Source organism: Acanthisitta chloris, unplaced genomic scaffold, assembly GCF_000695815.1.
Source record: "Acanthisitta chloris isolate BGI_N310 unplaced genomic scaffold, ASM69581v1 scaffold5425, whole genome shotgun sequence".
Taxonomy (NCBI): Eukaryota; Metazoa; Chordata; class Aves; order Passeriformes; family Acanthisittidae; genus Acanthisitta; species Acanthisitta chloris.
This window is the reverse complement of record NW_008671959.1, coordinates 2,792-16,452: the sequence shown is the minus strand read 5'-3', so window position 1 is coordinate 16,452 and position 13,661 is coordinate 2,792. Positions and strand designations below refer to the sequence as shown.

Genomic DNA, 13,661 nt, shown 5'->3' with positions numbered 1-13,661 from the left:
CTTTCCCTCCCTGCACAGGTTCTCATTCCTGCAGGCAGTGGTGCACTGCACTTTCCAGACCACACACCAAAGTTGTTGTTTGTTTTTTTGGTTGGTTTTTTTTTGGGGGTGGGTTTTTTTGTTTTGGTTGACATTTTTTTTTGGCTTAAATTCATATTAAACTAAGGACCACCAGGTCTGTCTTTCAGAGAAAACAATAAAAGGCACACACAAACATGAAGTCCAAATGCCTAAGAAAAACAACTCCACCTTAGGAAGGTGATTTCTTGAGATACTGTTTGGAGTTTTATTGGCAACAAGGTTCTGCCTGTCACATGCTTGGCTTGCTGCTTTTTCCCCACTGGGAACAGAAAGTGATGGGACCAGGAACCTCCTCCATGCCCTGCCAAAACAACCCTCATGGCCCAGCAGGAGCATGGAAGAAACCCAGGGTGCCCCAAAGCTGTCCCCTCATGCCTTCCCAAATCCAGCCCTTGGCACAAGGAAGAAAATGGCCCATTAAAACATTCATAGCTGAGTTGATTCAAAAGCAGCTGCAGCAAGGCCAACCAGTCCCCAGGCGAGAAGGTCTCGTAGGACTGAGCAGCAGTAGTGGCAGCCAGTGCTGCCTCTGGGCTTGCTTCACCCTGGAAAGTCCTGCCAGCAGCACCAGCACAGCTCTGCCCTGCAGCACTCTGAGAGGCACATGCCAGCAGCCCATGACCCTGGATACCCTGTTTCTTTGACACGGCTCTCCCCTGCTTCCCACTGGGATCTCTACTAACCACCCAAATCCCCTCTGTAGGAGAAGCCTTAAGGTATGTATTTCTATCACATATCTTCCTAGCAGACCCAACACTGCAAGAACAGGTTGGGGCAGAAATACCTGCAGCTCTGAAACAACCCCCACTTCCAGAGGGGGTCCAAAGCCCTATGGTACTAAGCCAGGCATCCTTCACAGGGGTGGAGAGGATGGGGACAACAAGGGGTGCATATTATAAATATAGAATCTGCTACAAAGAGAAGACATATATTGTACATCTTTGACCCATATACACAAGAACACAATATACACAGAATGCCTCGGAGGAGTGGGGGCATCGTAAGGAGGTTTTGGGAGATGTTTCTCCCCTACTAGCCCCCCAACCCCATGCCTCCCCCGCACCCTGGAGGGGGCTGTACCGACAGAACATCAGTCACCAAAAATCCTCTCAAGCTGGCACACATCATTCAAACTGTGTGTGGATGGAGTGGTCATTACCCCCATTGTGCCTGCCCCACTGCCCCGGGGAGAGGTAGGTGAAGAGGATGGAGAGAAGGAGCGAGGGACTCTATTGTGAACCCACAAAGTGCTTGGAGTCTCTGGACCCTCGGAGTGAAGAGAGAAACTTCTTGCCCTGTCACCCTCGTGGGGAAGGACTTCATGGCCAGGCCAGGTCTCTGATAAGGCATTTTCTTCTGGGATTTGGCGCGGTGTCAGAAGAGAGAAGGGAGCAGATGGGGTAGTGCACATGGTGTGGGTTAACACAAGGCAGTCAAGCTAAGGTGGTCCCAGCCAGACAAGCCTAGGACAGGAGTAGCGAGGACAGGAGGGCTTAGGCTCAGTTTATCTGTAAAGCTTCCACTCATGTTCTCCCCCAGCCCCTTCAAGCCTCCATTCCTGGCTTGAGCCACCAGCATGGTGTGAAATACTGATAGTCGTCAAAAATGGCACATCCAGGCGGATGGAGTGGCAGACAGGCACACATTAAGAGTTAAGACGAGTTGATGTGAGCTTTGTACAGCAAGGAGCAGCTCCTGGCTGGAGTGTCCGAGGACTTGGTATGACAAAAATGCCACAGTGATCAGATCAGGCCAGGTCAAGGGGGTGGGCATGGGAGAGAGGAGCGAGTTGTCTGGTCACCTATCGGCGATAATGATTGGGGGCATCTGCAAACATGTACTTGAGTCTGTATGCTTCAGCGAGTAGGAGTCCAATTTCTTCGTTACCCCAGTGTATTGTGGGCAGGTTTTGTAACAACATCAGAAGGCCCTGAAAGAGGGGAAGATGCTTAGTTTGGAAAGGTTGAAGACAGAGTACAGATCCATAGCAGGCTTGGCGCCGGCACGACCAGAGGCAGCAGCACTCAGTAACTTTTGCTCGCCACACTCGCGGATCTGAAAGGCTCAGGGACAGCATTAAGATGTGCTTGTGTCTAGATCCAAATTAGTGAAGCATCTCAGATGCCCCCAAACCCCTTGAGACAGAGAGTCCTATCACAGCGTTACAGCTGGACACAGCAAGGCAAACAGAAAGAGACTGTGATCAGACCTTGAGCCCAGAGAAGAGCTGGTATGTGATGTTTGAACCTTCCAAATAGCTCAGTTCTCTGTCCTTACCACTGAGTCTCAAAAGTTACTTCTAGGCAAAGTTCCTGACACCATATTATCCTGGAGGCAGCTCTGAGATGACAGTTGACTACGTGCACACTGGGGTCCCAACCAGTGCAATTCCCTACCCTCTACCCCCAGACTCAGGGTCTTACTTGAAAGTCTTCCTCATCTAGGATCTCCTTCCGCCACTTGATCAAGAAGGCAGCGCAGACATACAGGTGGAAATGTGAGAATCCTTCTGGCTCCGACTGTGGAGAGCAAAACTCTGGGTCAGCTCCTCCAGCTCAGCTGGAGAAGGACTTCGCTGGACACGGATGTCCTACTGGACCACCCATCACCCAACTGCCTATAAACGTCCTGGAGCCGCACTGCTTTGCTTCCCACATTTCCCCAGCTGGTGCCAGAAGAACTCTGTTCCCTTGTGTACAGGGAACTGGTCCCACAGTGACCAGCCAAGCCAGGAAGTCAATAAGAGCCTGTGTTACCTGGTAAGTGTCCCAGAGGCGGATGGTGCAGCGAAGAGGCAGTTCCCTCATAAGCAGGTTGTTCATCCAGCGAAAGGCAAACTGCAGGTACTCCACCTCATACTTCCTAAAGTGATTATGTACCTGCTCTGAAACAGCACATTTCATTTACACACCAGGGGACGACAGTGCCCCAGCTCCAGCACACTGCTCCCAACTCACTGGCTTTTACCCACTTTCAGGCTTAGACCTTGTTCTCCCAAACTCCTCCGCTCCTCACCCTGTGCTACCTGGGCAGCAAAATCCCATTATCAGGAGGTTTCTGGATGACCCTACTCTGCCCTGCTTTCACATGTGCTGTAGGCAAGCATCTACCCCAGCCCCAAGAGTAAAAGAGGCCTCCTACTGTTACGATAAAAGAGCCTCCAACCTGATCAGATCTGCTTGTCACCTACCATCAATCCGGCTGACTAGCTCCTCCAGGGCTTTGACTTTCTTCTGGATCCCTGGCTGTGCAAAGGTGTAGTTATCCTGTGGGGAGGGGCCATGAGTCAGAAGCAGCAGCTTTAACAACAGCTAGAAATGATCAAGAGCAGATCACCAGTTCAAAAGGCAGATGACATCATCATGACCCAAGGAGACATGATCCTTGAGCACCAGGATCATCTGCCTGCTGTGAAGTCTCTAGTCAGGACACTGCCTTCTGGACAGTCACAGCACCTATGTCCCAAGGACTTTACTAGCAGATTTAGCTCAGTGAAGTAGGAAAACTTCCCTAATGCTGGAACATGCAGAACACTCACCCAGACAGGGAGAGAAGACAACCACTGCTACCCTAGCAAGGAGGGAGAAATCTCCGTGGCGCCAGAGTCTCACCTGTATCCCATCCAGCAGCTTGCTCATGCACCAAAAGCTATCGGCTTCAATGCTCCGTAAAACGTCCTGCGACAGGTTTGTCACATCAAAGTTCTCCACATCCTCCTCTGCAAAATAAGAAGGAAGACCATCACGAAGATGGAGGACACCAGGCAGCTCATGGGACACAACAAGGGGCTTTATCACACCAAAGCATTACAAGAGGCACTACAAGACTTCCTGCATGACATGCAAGGCATGCCTGGTACAGATCACAGCACCCATGCAATGACCTACTTCTCCAACGCAGGTGAAGGGCGGAAGGACCCCAAAAGACTTGGTCATGATCTGAACCCAGCCCACGTCCCCTAAGAACTATGGGAGAGAGCCCACAGCGCTGCCACTTTTGTCATCCTTCCGGGGTGAGGGCTATGCACGGACGAAGCTCTGACACACTGGGACCCACCCTAGCCAGAGTGCATGTGCCCTGGGTGACAGCAGGTCCACCAGCTGGTAGCACCACAGGGAGAACTGGAAGAGAGAAAAACCGTCGCTGCAGCCAGAAACCGGGGAAAGAAATGCTGCCCTTCTCTTGAGGCAGCACAAGGGAGCTCAGTTCCTGCTCCCAGCTGGATTCATTGGCATTATCCTAGGACTAAAGCACAACAGAGGCACCCAAAAAGTAGCTGCCAACTCCAAGGACCTGAAGCCGAAGCCTCAGAAACCTCTACAGGAGAGCTGGACTCTCAGGCTCAGCTGCAAGCACTCCAAAAGCAAACGTCTTTCTGCGCAGCAAAAAGGCACCGAGTTCAATCCAGCACAGAGCCTGACAGCCAGGTCACGTGGCAGAGAGACTGCTCAGCTTCCTGGAGTTTCTCCTCCTCCTTGAGCCTGGCTGACAGGAGAGCTCCGGCCACGAGAAGAAGCCCCATGCATGGAAGAGCCTTGCTGCAGGGGAAGCAGAGATTTGTGCAAGCTTGTTTTTCAAACCCAGCACAAGGGTTAATGGCAGCTCTATTCCCAAAGGGCACTCACAGAGCGTGAAAGACTGCCCTTGGTTTTAAATGGGCTTATGAAGCCCCAGGAAGGGTGAGATCATATGCCTTGAGGATGGAATAATAGTAACGATGGCTGAGTTTGGAGCACAGATCACTTGCTCCAAGCCAGGCTTACCTTAACCTGGTGGCCGCAGAGGGAAATAGGCATGGGAAGGCAGTGGAAGCTAGGTGGGGAGACAGGAGACAGGTCTGGCCCTCCTGGCTTGGCTGACCCAGCAGCTCCCTCCTTTTTCTCCTTCTGAGGACAGCACCCATCACACTGCTGTCATGCTGCTGAATCAGATCAACAAATGCCAGGGCTAAACTGTCCTGTTTCCAAATTCAGAAGCTAAGAAATCCTAACAAGCATCTTTTATCTTCTTCGGAAAAGAGCAAGAGAGGGAGAAGATGGGGCTTGGGGCTGGAACCAGGCCACCCTCTTGGCTCAGACACACTGCAGGGCAGCTATCACAAACCGGCAATGCTGTGACAACCAACACTAATGGATCCTCCCTGCAGGAGGAAGGGAAATACAAAATCAGTGACTCTATTACTACTCGCACCTCTGCTTCCCTGCCAGGGCAGAGTTCAGTTCAGCTCCAGAGCAAACTGTCACCAGGAGCTTTAGGGACAAACAAGACCTTAACCCTACATCATCATCATCCAAAACTACCACTCATCTGCTGGCTTCTCTACAGCCGGTCTCAAATGGTCCAGGTAATGAGAAAAGCAGGCAAAGTCTATTTAATATCCATCTTCTTCCATAGGTAACTTTCTCCCACAAAGAAAGGTGGATGGGCAGGCCAAAGAGTGGTACAGGGTACATGTGTATAGTCAGGACTGGAGGGAGAGGCTAGCTCAGCCACATGGCAATGAGCCTTGTGCAGAAGACCTCCCCATGCAGCTCAGGCACAAGAACTACAATGAAAAAGAGGATGTGGTAACCTGCCCAGGTGATGGTGAACACCCTGCTGCTTGCAGCAGTATGGGGACAAGAGGAGCAACTCTGCCAGCTTTTGTGTGTCAAAGCGAATAGTGGCAGGAGATCCCCAGCATGAGCCAGCATGCATTGCAAGAAGCTTTTGAACAAAACCCCAGGTCTCTGGAGTGTGGCTCAGCACAAACATATGCTCAGTGGCATCACTAAAGAGGCCTCATGAAAAGGAGAGACATAACCTATGGCTCTGACAGGGACTGAAAGAAAGCCAGTCACATGGTGACAGCTGCCTGTGGCAGTGCCACAGGATGCCCAAGGGCAATAAGGGTTTGGAGAAAGCAAAGTTCCTGTGAGTGACATTTCAAAAGGGCTCAAAGAGGACACACGAGAAGGGACAGACCAGAGGAGTCAGGGCTCCAGCCAGCCACATCCCTGCTTTCTGTAGAGAAATTTTAATGACTCCCCATATTCTGGCAGCTAGGGCACAGGGCAGGTCTAGACAATGGGAGGGCAGTTAAGCCCAGTCTCAGCTCACAGCTCTGCACAGCAATGGGCAAGTCTGCACTGTGTGCAGTGAGCCCCAGGTTCAGGACAAAACTGGAGGTCAGAACAAGCCTGATGTCAGAGCTTGGGCTGGATCATTCACAGTGTGGCTAATGACACAAGCCTTCCCCTTCCCTTTACCCAAGCTTCTGCTCCTGCTTACAAGGAAAGTGTCTTCATTGGTGTGATGCCAAACAGGTCCCAAAGCTGAGATAACCCCTTATACAAGGCCTTGAATTGGGGAGGGAAGTGGTGTCAAACATTGAGACCAACAGGAGAGGGTGCAGGCCCAGGAATGTTGAACTCATTTTTGAGCTCTGTCACTGCTATTTTAAATGGAAACACAAGCCCTGAGAGCTGGGAGTGACTCAGTGCAGCAGGAGGGGCTGCAGGACCTGAGCTGTGAGGCAATTTTAGCAGGGCTGAAAGTTCAGTACCCTTGTGCTTACTGGGCCCTCTCTGATCACCTGGAAAAGGGGCATATGGTTTCCTCCAGCAGGTGCCAAGGTGCCATTCCTGCCCCAGTTCCTCAGATGCCTGGATCCAGAGAACTAGTGACCCAACATGGAGAGCCTCCAGACCTGCCCTGCCCAGCACCAGCTCTTCAGGGGCTTGTCAGCAAAGGCAGCTGTAGAGAAGAGGCAACGCTCCAAATTAGTGACTTAAATCCTGCTGCAAAAAGGGTTATGTGACACTGACCACTACCAGTTCTTTCCCAAGTACATTTAAGGCAACTACTGATCTTGCCCTTTTACTCTAACTGCTACACAGCCAGACCAGGGAGCAGGTAGCGACCAAGACAGCCTGCGATCTAAAGACTGGCTTTGAATCCCAGGCCCTGGGAACAGAAGGGGATGCACGATGTTCCTTGGCCAAATTGAACTCAATTGCTCTCCTGCAGGGGGCTTTTTATCTCCAACACAAGTTTCAGAGATAGCGGTAAATAGGAAGGCCACACCCAGAGAGGAAGCTTCAGTCAGGGGAGAGAACAGCCCTGGAAGATGGCAAGAAGCATGACCCTAGCAAAGAGATGGTCAGGGCCAATGCAGCATCAACCCTGGCTGCCACATGCAGAGAGAGTTAAGCCCCGATGCCCAACATGGTACAGGACTGCAACAAGTCACACCAGGTATGTGCAGGCAGCTCTGACGCTTCAGACCAGTTCCCTTCTTGCATAGGTAACTCATTGTGCACAGCTCTACTTCTAACCCTAACTCAGATCAATCCTGAGCAGCCAGCCTCCAATAAGCCATAGGAGCTTGAGCAGCTCAAGCAATAAGCCATAGGAGAAGCTGCTCAAAGGGAACCTGCTCGGACCTGACATGCTCTTTGACCTCCCACAAAAGAGAATTCACTCCAGCTGGTAGCAGAGCCACATTTTGTGCCTTCTCCTTCAGTCTGTGAGGAGCAACAGCATTTCCTAGGAATGAATCCTGACCACACTGGCTATGTGGAAAGCGAGGTGGCTTACTTCTTCACAGTGCCCTCAGAAGAGGCAGATCAGTACTAGTTTACAAAGCCTTAGCACGACAGTGGAAAGCTTTCACCGACTTCAACATGAATAAATATTTTACAGTTATGATCCAAAGAAACAGGATTTCTCTGTCACTAATACAGTCTTATGAATTCCTTTTTCATTCTATTTACAGTGAATCTAAGAACGTTTAAACATAGGGATTATGACATCCCAGCATTAATGTCAACTCCAAAACACATCTAGAGCCAGAGAATGACTAAAGATGCCATGGCAGGAAACGACTTGATGCCCAGCTAAAAGCAGCCAGCTACTAGCAACCGGTTACTAGCTGCAAGGGATAGGAATCTTTATTTAGATAGTTTATTTCACCTTTTCAGCAGTGTCTCTTTATACTTGGCTCATTCCTCCTGAGCTAGAACTGTCTCCAAGTCCAAGCTTTGAAAGCAAGACTCTCCTCCAACTCTGTATATCAGGGCTTTGCCTGAACTCCTTCAGTGTCTAAAAGACCCCATTCCCTTCCACACTGCAAGGTTAAGTACCTTCAAATGCAAACCCACCCTTAGCACTGAAACCTTCCATGGGGCTCAACAAGATTATGAAACTGAAGTCAGTTCAATCAGGAAGGAGAGATACAGTAAGAAGTCAAGATACATCTCCAACCTCGCACAGGCTCTCCAAAGGAAGACCACATCATCCCCTCCTCTAGCAAGGCAAGCTTTCCTCATGCCAGCATTTCACACCATTTCAAACACCACCGTCAGGAGTGCTTCCAGCAGCAAATGCCACTTACCAACATGCTCAGAGAGGAATACAACAAAGAATGGAGTGACCAGGTCATTGATTCCTTGTACATAGCCGCTGGCTGGGTGTCGAATGGCCCAGATAAACAGGATTCTTTCAAAGATCTAGGGAAGAATGAGGGAAGGCAGGTACCTGCATTAGCCATGCACAAAGGATAGGCAGAAAAGCGTAACTGCTAAGCTTGGGGAGCGAAGACTACGCACTGACAGCCTTTTCTGTAGCAGTACAGGTAACATAAGCATACAAGTCCTAGGAGAACATCCTGTATAATACACAGATCCCCCACACAGGTCAGCCCACACTTCAGAGAACAAGACAGTCCAGGCTCCTCATCAAAGCCTCTACCCGAAGAAACACAGATGGCTAAAGATCCGCAGGATAGGGCTGCCTCTTAGCAGAGCAGCACACCTTGCTGGACATCACGTGGAAAGCTAAGGTATGAGCACAGTACTCCCAGCAAAACATCAAGATTGGGATAGTTCCCAACAGAGCAGCCTCCCCATGCGACAACCAATGTGTTATTCCCAGACTGCCCCAATCCCCTGGACACCATGCTCTGACACACCACATACACACACCGAGATTGTTTCCAAAGAGGACAGGTGCCCATACCTCCTGGCCATCTCTCAAACCCATCCATGCCCGGGTTTCTCACATAGCGCTTCACACAAAAGAGGTTTCAAAGCAAAACAGAACTGATCTCCTGTTCTGGTTCAAATGCCTTGAATTTGTCTCAAAACAAAAGCTTCAGGTCTTTTACCAACTCTCGGCTACATCCTGCCACAGAAGAGACGATCTCTTAAGCCCTGAGTTCCAAGTCCGATGTCTTTCAGAAACACGGGACGAGACCACACAGTTTCAGCAGGTATTTGCATCAGGAGCTCTCAGACAGGGAAGTTTCCCCACAAAGCTAACTTACTAGCAGCAGTGCTGGTCTAACGCCACACACACATCCCATGGCAAATGTGGGATGGGAGCTTCAGTCCCCCTTACCTCCTGGACAAGTGGCTGCTGGAAGAGGGGAATGAGTGGGTTGGTCCTTGGAATATCAATGTGGATCTGGAAAAGAGGATGGGTTACACACACCAGCCATGCTCTCTGGAGGCACAATAACTCATCACCCACTAACAGAGGGGAATCCACCCCTCAGTGTCCAAGCAAGAGCTGCATTTGCTGACAAGCACAGTGAGGGCTACAGATGACAGCTGTACCGAGAAAATCATCTGCAGTTTTATCTCCAGTCTCCTCTGCTCAGGTGCAGGCAGGTGGCCAGAGCTGAGAAGGAGCTGGGGTCTGAAATTTATTATTAGATCAATTTAGGGAAAGCTTAAACTAATAAGAACAGAAACATGGTGCCTTGTCTCTAAGGAGAAGATTCCTACTAGCTATTGTCAGAGAAAGTCCTAGCATGACCCTAACCACACGGACAAGCAGCAGCAAGAGAGGAAAGGAATTTAACCAAGGCAGAAAGGCAGGCAACCATTAAGTAGAGAGTTCATACCTGTCGGTAGGTATCTTGATGGTGCTCCTCGTTCCGTGAATCATAATACTGCTGGATGAAGCCAAAGTACTCCTCCCGCTTGCGCTGCAAAGTCAGCTTTCGACGCTCCGAGTTTGCCGGAAGATAACCCTGCGTCACGAAAACCCACGTCAGGGCAGACCCTCTTCCCTCACCATAAACCATCCCCTGAAATCCTGCCAGTCAGCCACACACCCAGAAACATCGAGCGCACAAACTCGAGAGCTGCGGAAAGAGCTCTCACAGGATTTGGCTTTCCCGGCCCCTGATGCCTTTACAGCCCTCAGAGTAACTCAACTTCACTGGATTTGGTTTCCCAAGAGAGTGAACCACATTCCCCACACCGGTCTGGGTTTTGAGCTCAAAGAGGATGTAGCAATTACACACCTCGACTAAAAATAACCCTACAGCTCACCTGTAGGCTGGGAACAGATAAAAAATGAACAGAGCTCATTACAGGACACATGAAGGTATAGGAGCACGTGTACTTGGCTCAGCACAATCCTTCCAGACTCCTGAGTCACAGCTCCAAGCACTTACTGAGAGGAGACGCCACGTCACAGGCCGGACCTCTCTAGGCACACCAGGCCAGCTGCATTTTCTCAGCTCATCTGCAAATGGACAGTGGTGGCAATGGATTAGATCCTAGGCACGTCCAGAGACCACTATACCTAGAAGGAGAGGAAAGCCCAGTCTGCTCCTGCAGGCTCTGGAGACACTGAGCCTCCAGGAAGGCTCCCACACTAGCAAAGACTGGGGATGTGGGTCTGCAGCAAGGGGAGTAGAGATTATTTCAGCTCAGTCTGGGCACAGAACTGGTAGCTGCAGGGACTCAAATGTACCAGAGCCTCAGTTCTCATGCAGAACCTGAGCCCTCACTGATCCCAACCATCACGTATGTGTAAGCCAGCGAACGATTATGAACAACAGGGAGTAGTTGTAGGATATTACCATATGTGAACGGAGCGATTCATGCAACTGCAGGCAGTAGGTTTTTCCACCCTGAACCAGACCCAATTACAACCTGAAGCAGGCAGCTGGCCCCCTCTGCCCTCCTCTTCCCACCCACACGCACCCTTATTTTGCCACACTCACCCAGGTCCGTGTTGTGACTGGAAAGGAGCTGCCGAAACTTCTCCAGGCGTGTTTTCTCCCTCACCGTCATGGGCGGAGCACCTGAAGCATTTTGGTCAGAGATTCGGGCAACAAGTGGAATGACAGGCCGAAGGGGAAGGGACTGCTGCTTCTGAAGGGCAGTCCGCACACAGGCCTCCTCTGCAACAAGCAGATGCTACACTGAGGTGGGGAAGGAGACTGCATCTTTCCAACCCTACCTCGCTCCTCTAGCCACTGTAGAGACCTGCCTCTGCAGACTTCACCCCCCTCTTCCCCAGCACCAGCAAACAGCAGTCTGATGGATCAGCTGGTTCACAGGCATCTGTTGTGGCTCTTCCATCACTTTCCCCCATTTCTCCTTCTGTTTCTTCCTCCTGCATCCAGACAGCTGGCTGCAAGTGGATCAGACATCCCTCTGCACATAGGCAGTCACAGGCAGCTGTGGGAACCCCAGAACTGACCTTCACATCTGCTCTGCTCTTCACCCATCTAAATAGTGATCATGCTAATTGGGGTCTGAGAGTGCATAGAGAGGAAGCGATGGGGTGCCAAGACCGTATACTCACAGGGACCTGCTGGGTTACTTTCACTGCACAGGTAAATGAGGCAGAGTGAGCAGGGGCTAATGCTGCCCAATTCCCTGCCTAAGCTGTATGGACCTGTTGTCAACAGGACCTCATCCAGATCTTTACTAAGAGCAGCACACTGGGCTACAAAGGAAGCACACAGCGAGCAAGCCTGAGCAAGAACTTAATGTTCAAAATTCCTTAGAACCCAGAACATGGGATACTCTAGGACAAACATGCCTGTGTGTAGGATATTGAGCAGCAGAGGACACTGAAGCATTAAGGCCAGGCCTCTGAAAATGATTCCTTGGAGTACGGGATACTACAAGGAAAAAAAAAGCCTGTTATGCTTACAGGCTCTGTCATGGCCTCTTGCCCATACCACGCAAGTAGCAACAAGCAGCTGAGTTCAGCAGTCAACTAGGAGAGCACTTGAGCAGGAGGCTGCTCCTGAAGACTGCTCTTACCAGAGGTCCTGGAGAGCTGGGCCTCGCTGCTGGACTTGATGACCTTGCAGTTGGTGGGCAGGTTGCTGAGAGAAGACTGGGCCCGCTCAGGTTTCACCCGCAGCTTACTGTGGTTTTCCAAAACCTGGGCTGCCGTGGCCTTGGCCACTTTAGAGTTCAGAGTTTGCAAAGAGGAAGAGGAGGAAGAGAAATCCTCATCTTCGTCATCACCAATGTCCCAGGCATCACTGGTATTGCGGGCAAACTCATGAAAGCTGGAGGCCTTCTTGCTTTTCATAGGCAGTGCACTGGCCTTGGAGCAGTCCTTGATGAAGCTGCAAGCCAGAGAGAGCTGTTAGACGAGTCCATTTTCTTTCCTTCCCTATGACCTCGCTCCAATCAGCCAATTGCTTTTTCCAATTTCCTTTTTCCTCCTCCCAGTTCTAAGGAATACATTAAATCTCTCTGAGCTGCCCACTGCCAGGAGGCAGAATATGAGCTGCTACAGCAGCAGTCACAGAGGCCACGGTGGCAGCAGACAACTGGAGAGGTGCCAGGCTTTGCAGCTCAAAAGGGCAAAGGGGAGACACATACCATTTCTTCAGCTTCACCTTCCCCCACCCTACAGAAAACAGGTAGATTAACACCCAAAGAAAGTCTCGCAAACTGCAAAGAGGCATGTCAGAGGTTAGACGGAGCAGGTCTGTTCCCATGGACACTCCTGATACAGCTGTGATCATTCCCAGCAGCCAGACCAGCCTCTTTCTTTTCTCAGGCACAGGAGGAGCCTTCACATTTACTATTAAGTTACAGGAGTCAAAGTCCACCACCTGAAGAGGGGAACTTTCACTGCTACACAGCACAAGGTGGGGACAAGGAGGCAGTTTGGATCAGCTCTGCCTCGTCCTGCCAGGAAGGGTGCTGTGGTTCTCCAGCCTTTTAGCTGCTGGGCAGCTTTCCCTCCCCTTCCCTTAATTCTTCCAGCTCCAAAGAGAAGCAGAAAGATCGGACACCAATGGTAAAAGAAAAAAAAGTCCATCTCCATTGGTGTGACTGTTACTGTACGGATTTCTGGCCATAAAGGACACCAGCAGATAAGCTTTCCCTGTAAGCTTTTGTAGAGCTCAAGACAGCACCGCACTCCATTGCTGTCCTTCTTTACTGCAATATTGCAGTGCCAGAGACACTGGAGACCTCCACCTACTGCAGAGCTGAGCCAAAAACTCACAAAGCCTTGTGGCCTGCATCTCCAGGAGATAAACACTTACCTTTTGGTGAGCCGGGAATCCAGTGGAGGATGCTGTGCTCCATAGACAGGTTGAATGCTGCAGGAAGGGGAAAGAAAAATAAGACTCTGCAAAAAGAGGTCCCACTAATAATCTCAGCCTAGACTGGGATCACACTTCTTGCCTGCTATTAGGAGCTGAATACAAGACCAAAAGCAACTTCAAAAACCTTTTCACTTCAAAGCGTTAGATCCAAGTTGCCACATTCAGATGAAGATTTGTTCTTTGCAGCAGCAAAACCAAGCCTTGTTTAAACTCTGAG

General features: G+C 50.5%; 1 protein-coding gene across 1 annotated transcript; it reads right to left on the bottom strand.

Annotated features, from left to right (window-relative positions):
- Positions 1-1,687: 1,687 nt before the first annotated feature.
- On the bottom strand, positions 1,688-13,438 carry TBC1D22B (TBC1 domain family, member 22B; the record flags this gene model as incomplete). The annotated part of the gene is made up of 12 exons (XM_009074307.1): positions 1,688-2,011; positions 2,505-2,600; positions 2,838-2,965; positions 3,272-3,347; positions 3,693-3,799; positions 8,456-8,570; positions 9,460-9,525; positions 9,968-10,096; positions 10,526-10,596; positions 11,081-11,260; positions 12,135-12,448; positions 13,382-13,438. Coding segments are annotated over 12 exons (1,468 nt in total), but the record flags the coding sequence as incomplete, so codon positions are not given.
- Between the last annotated feature and the right edge of the window lie 223 nt (positions 13,439-13,661).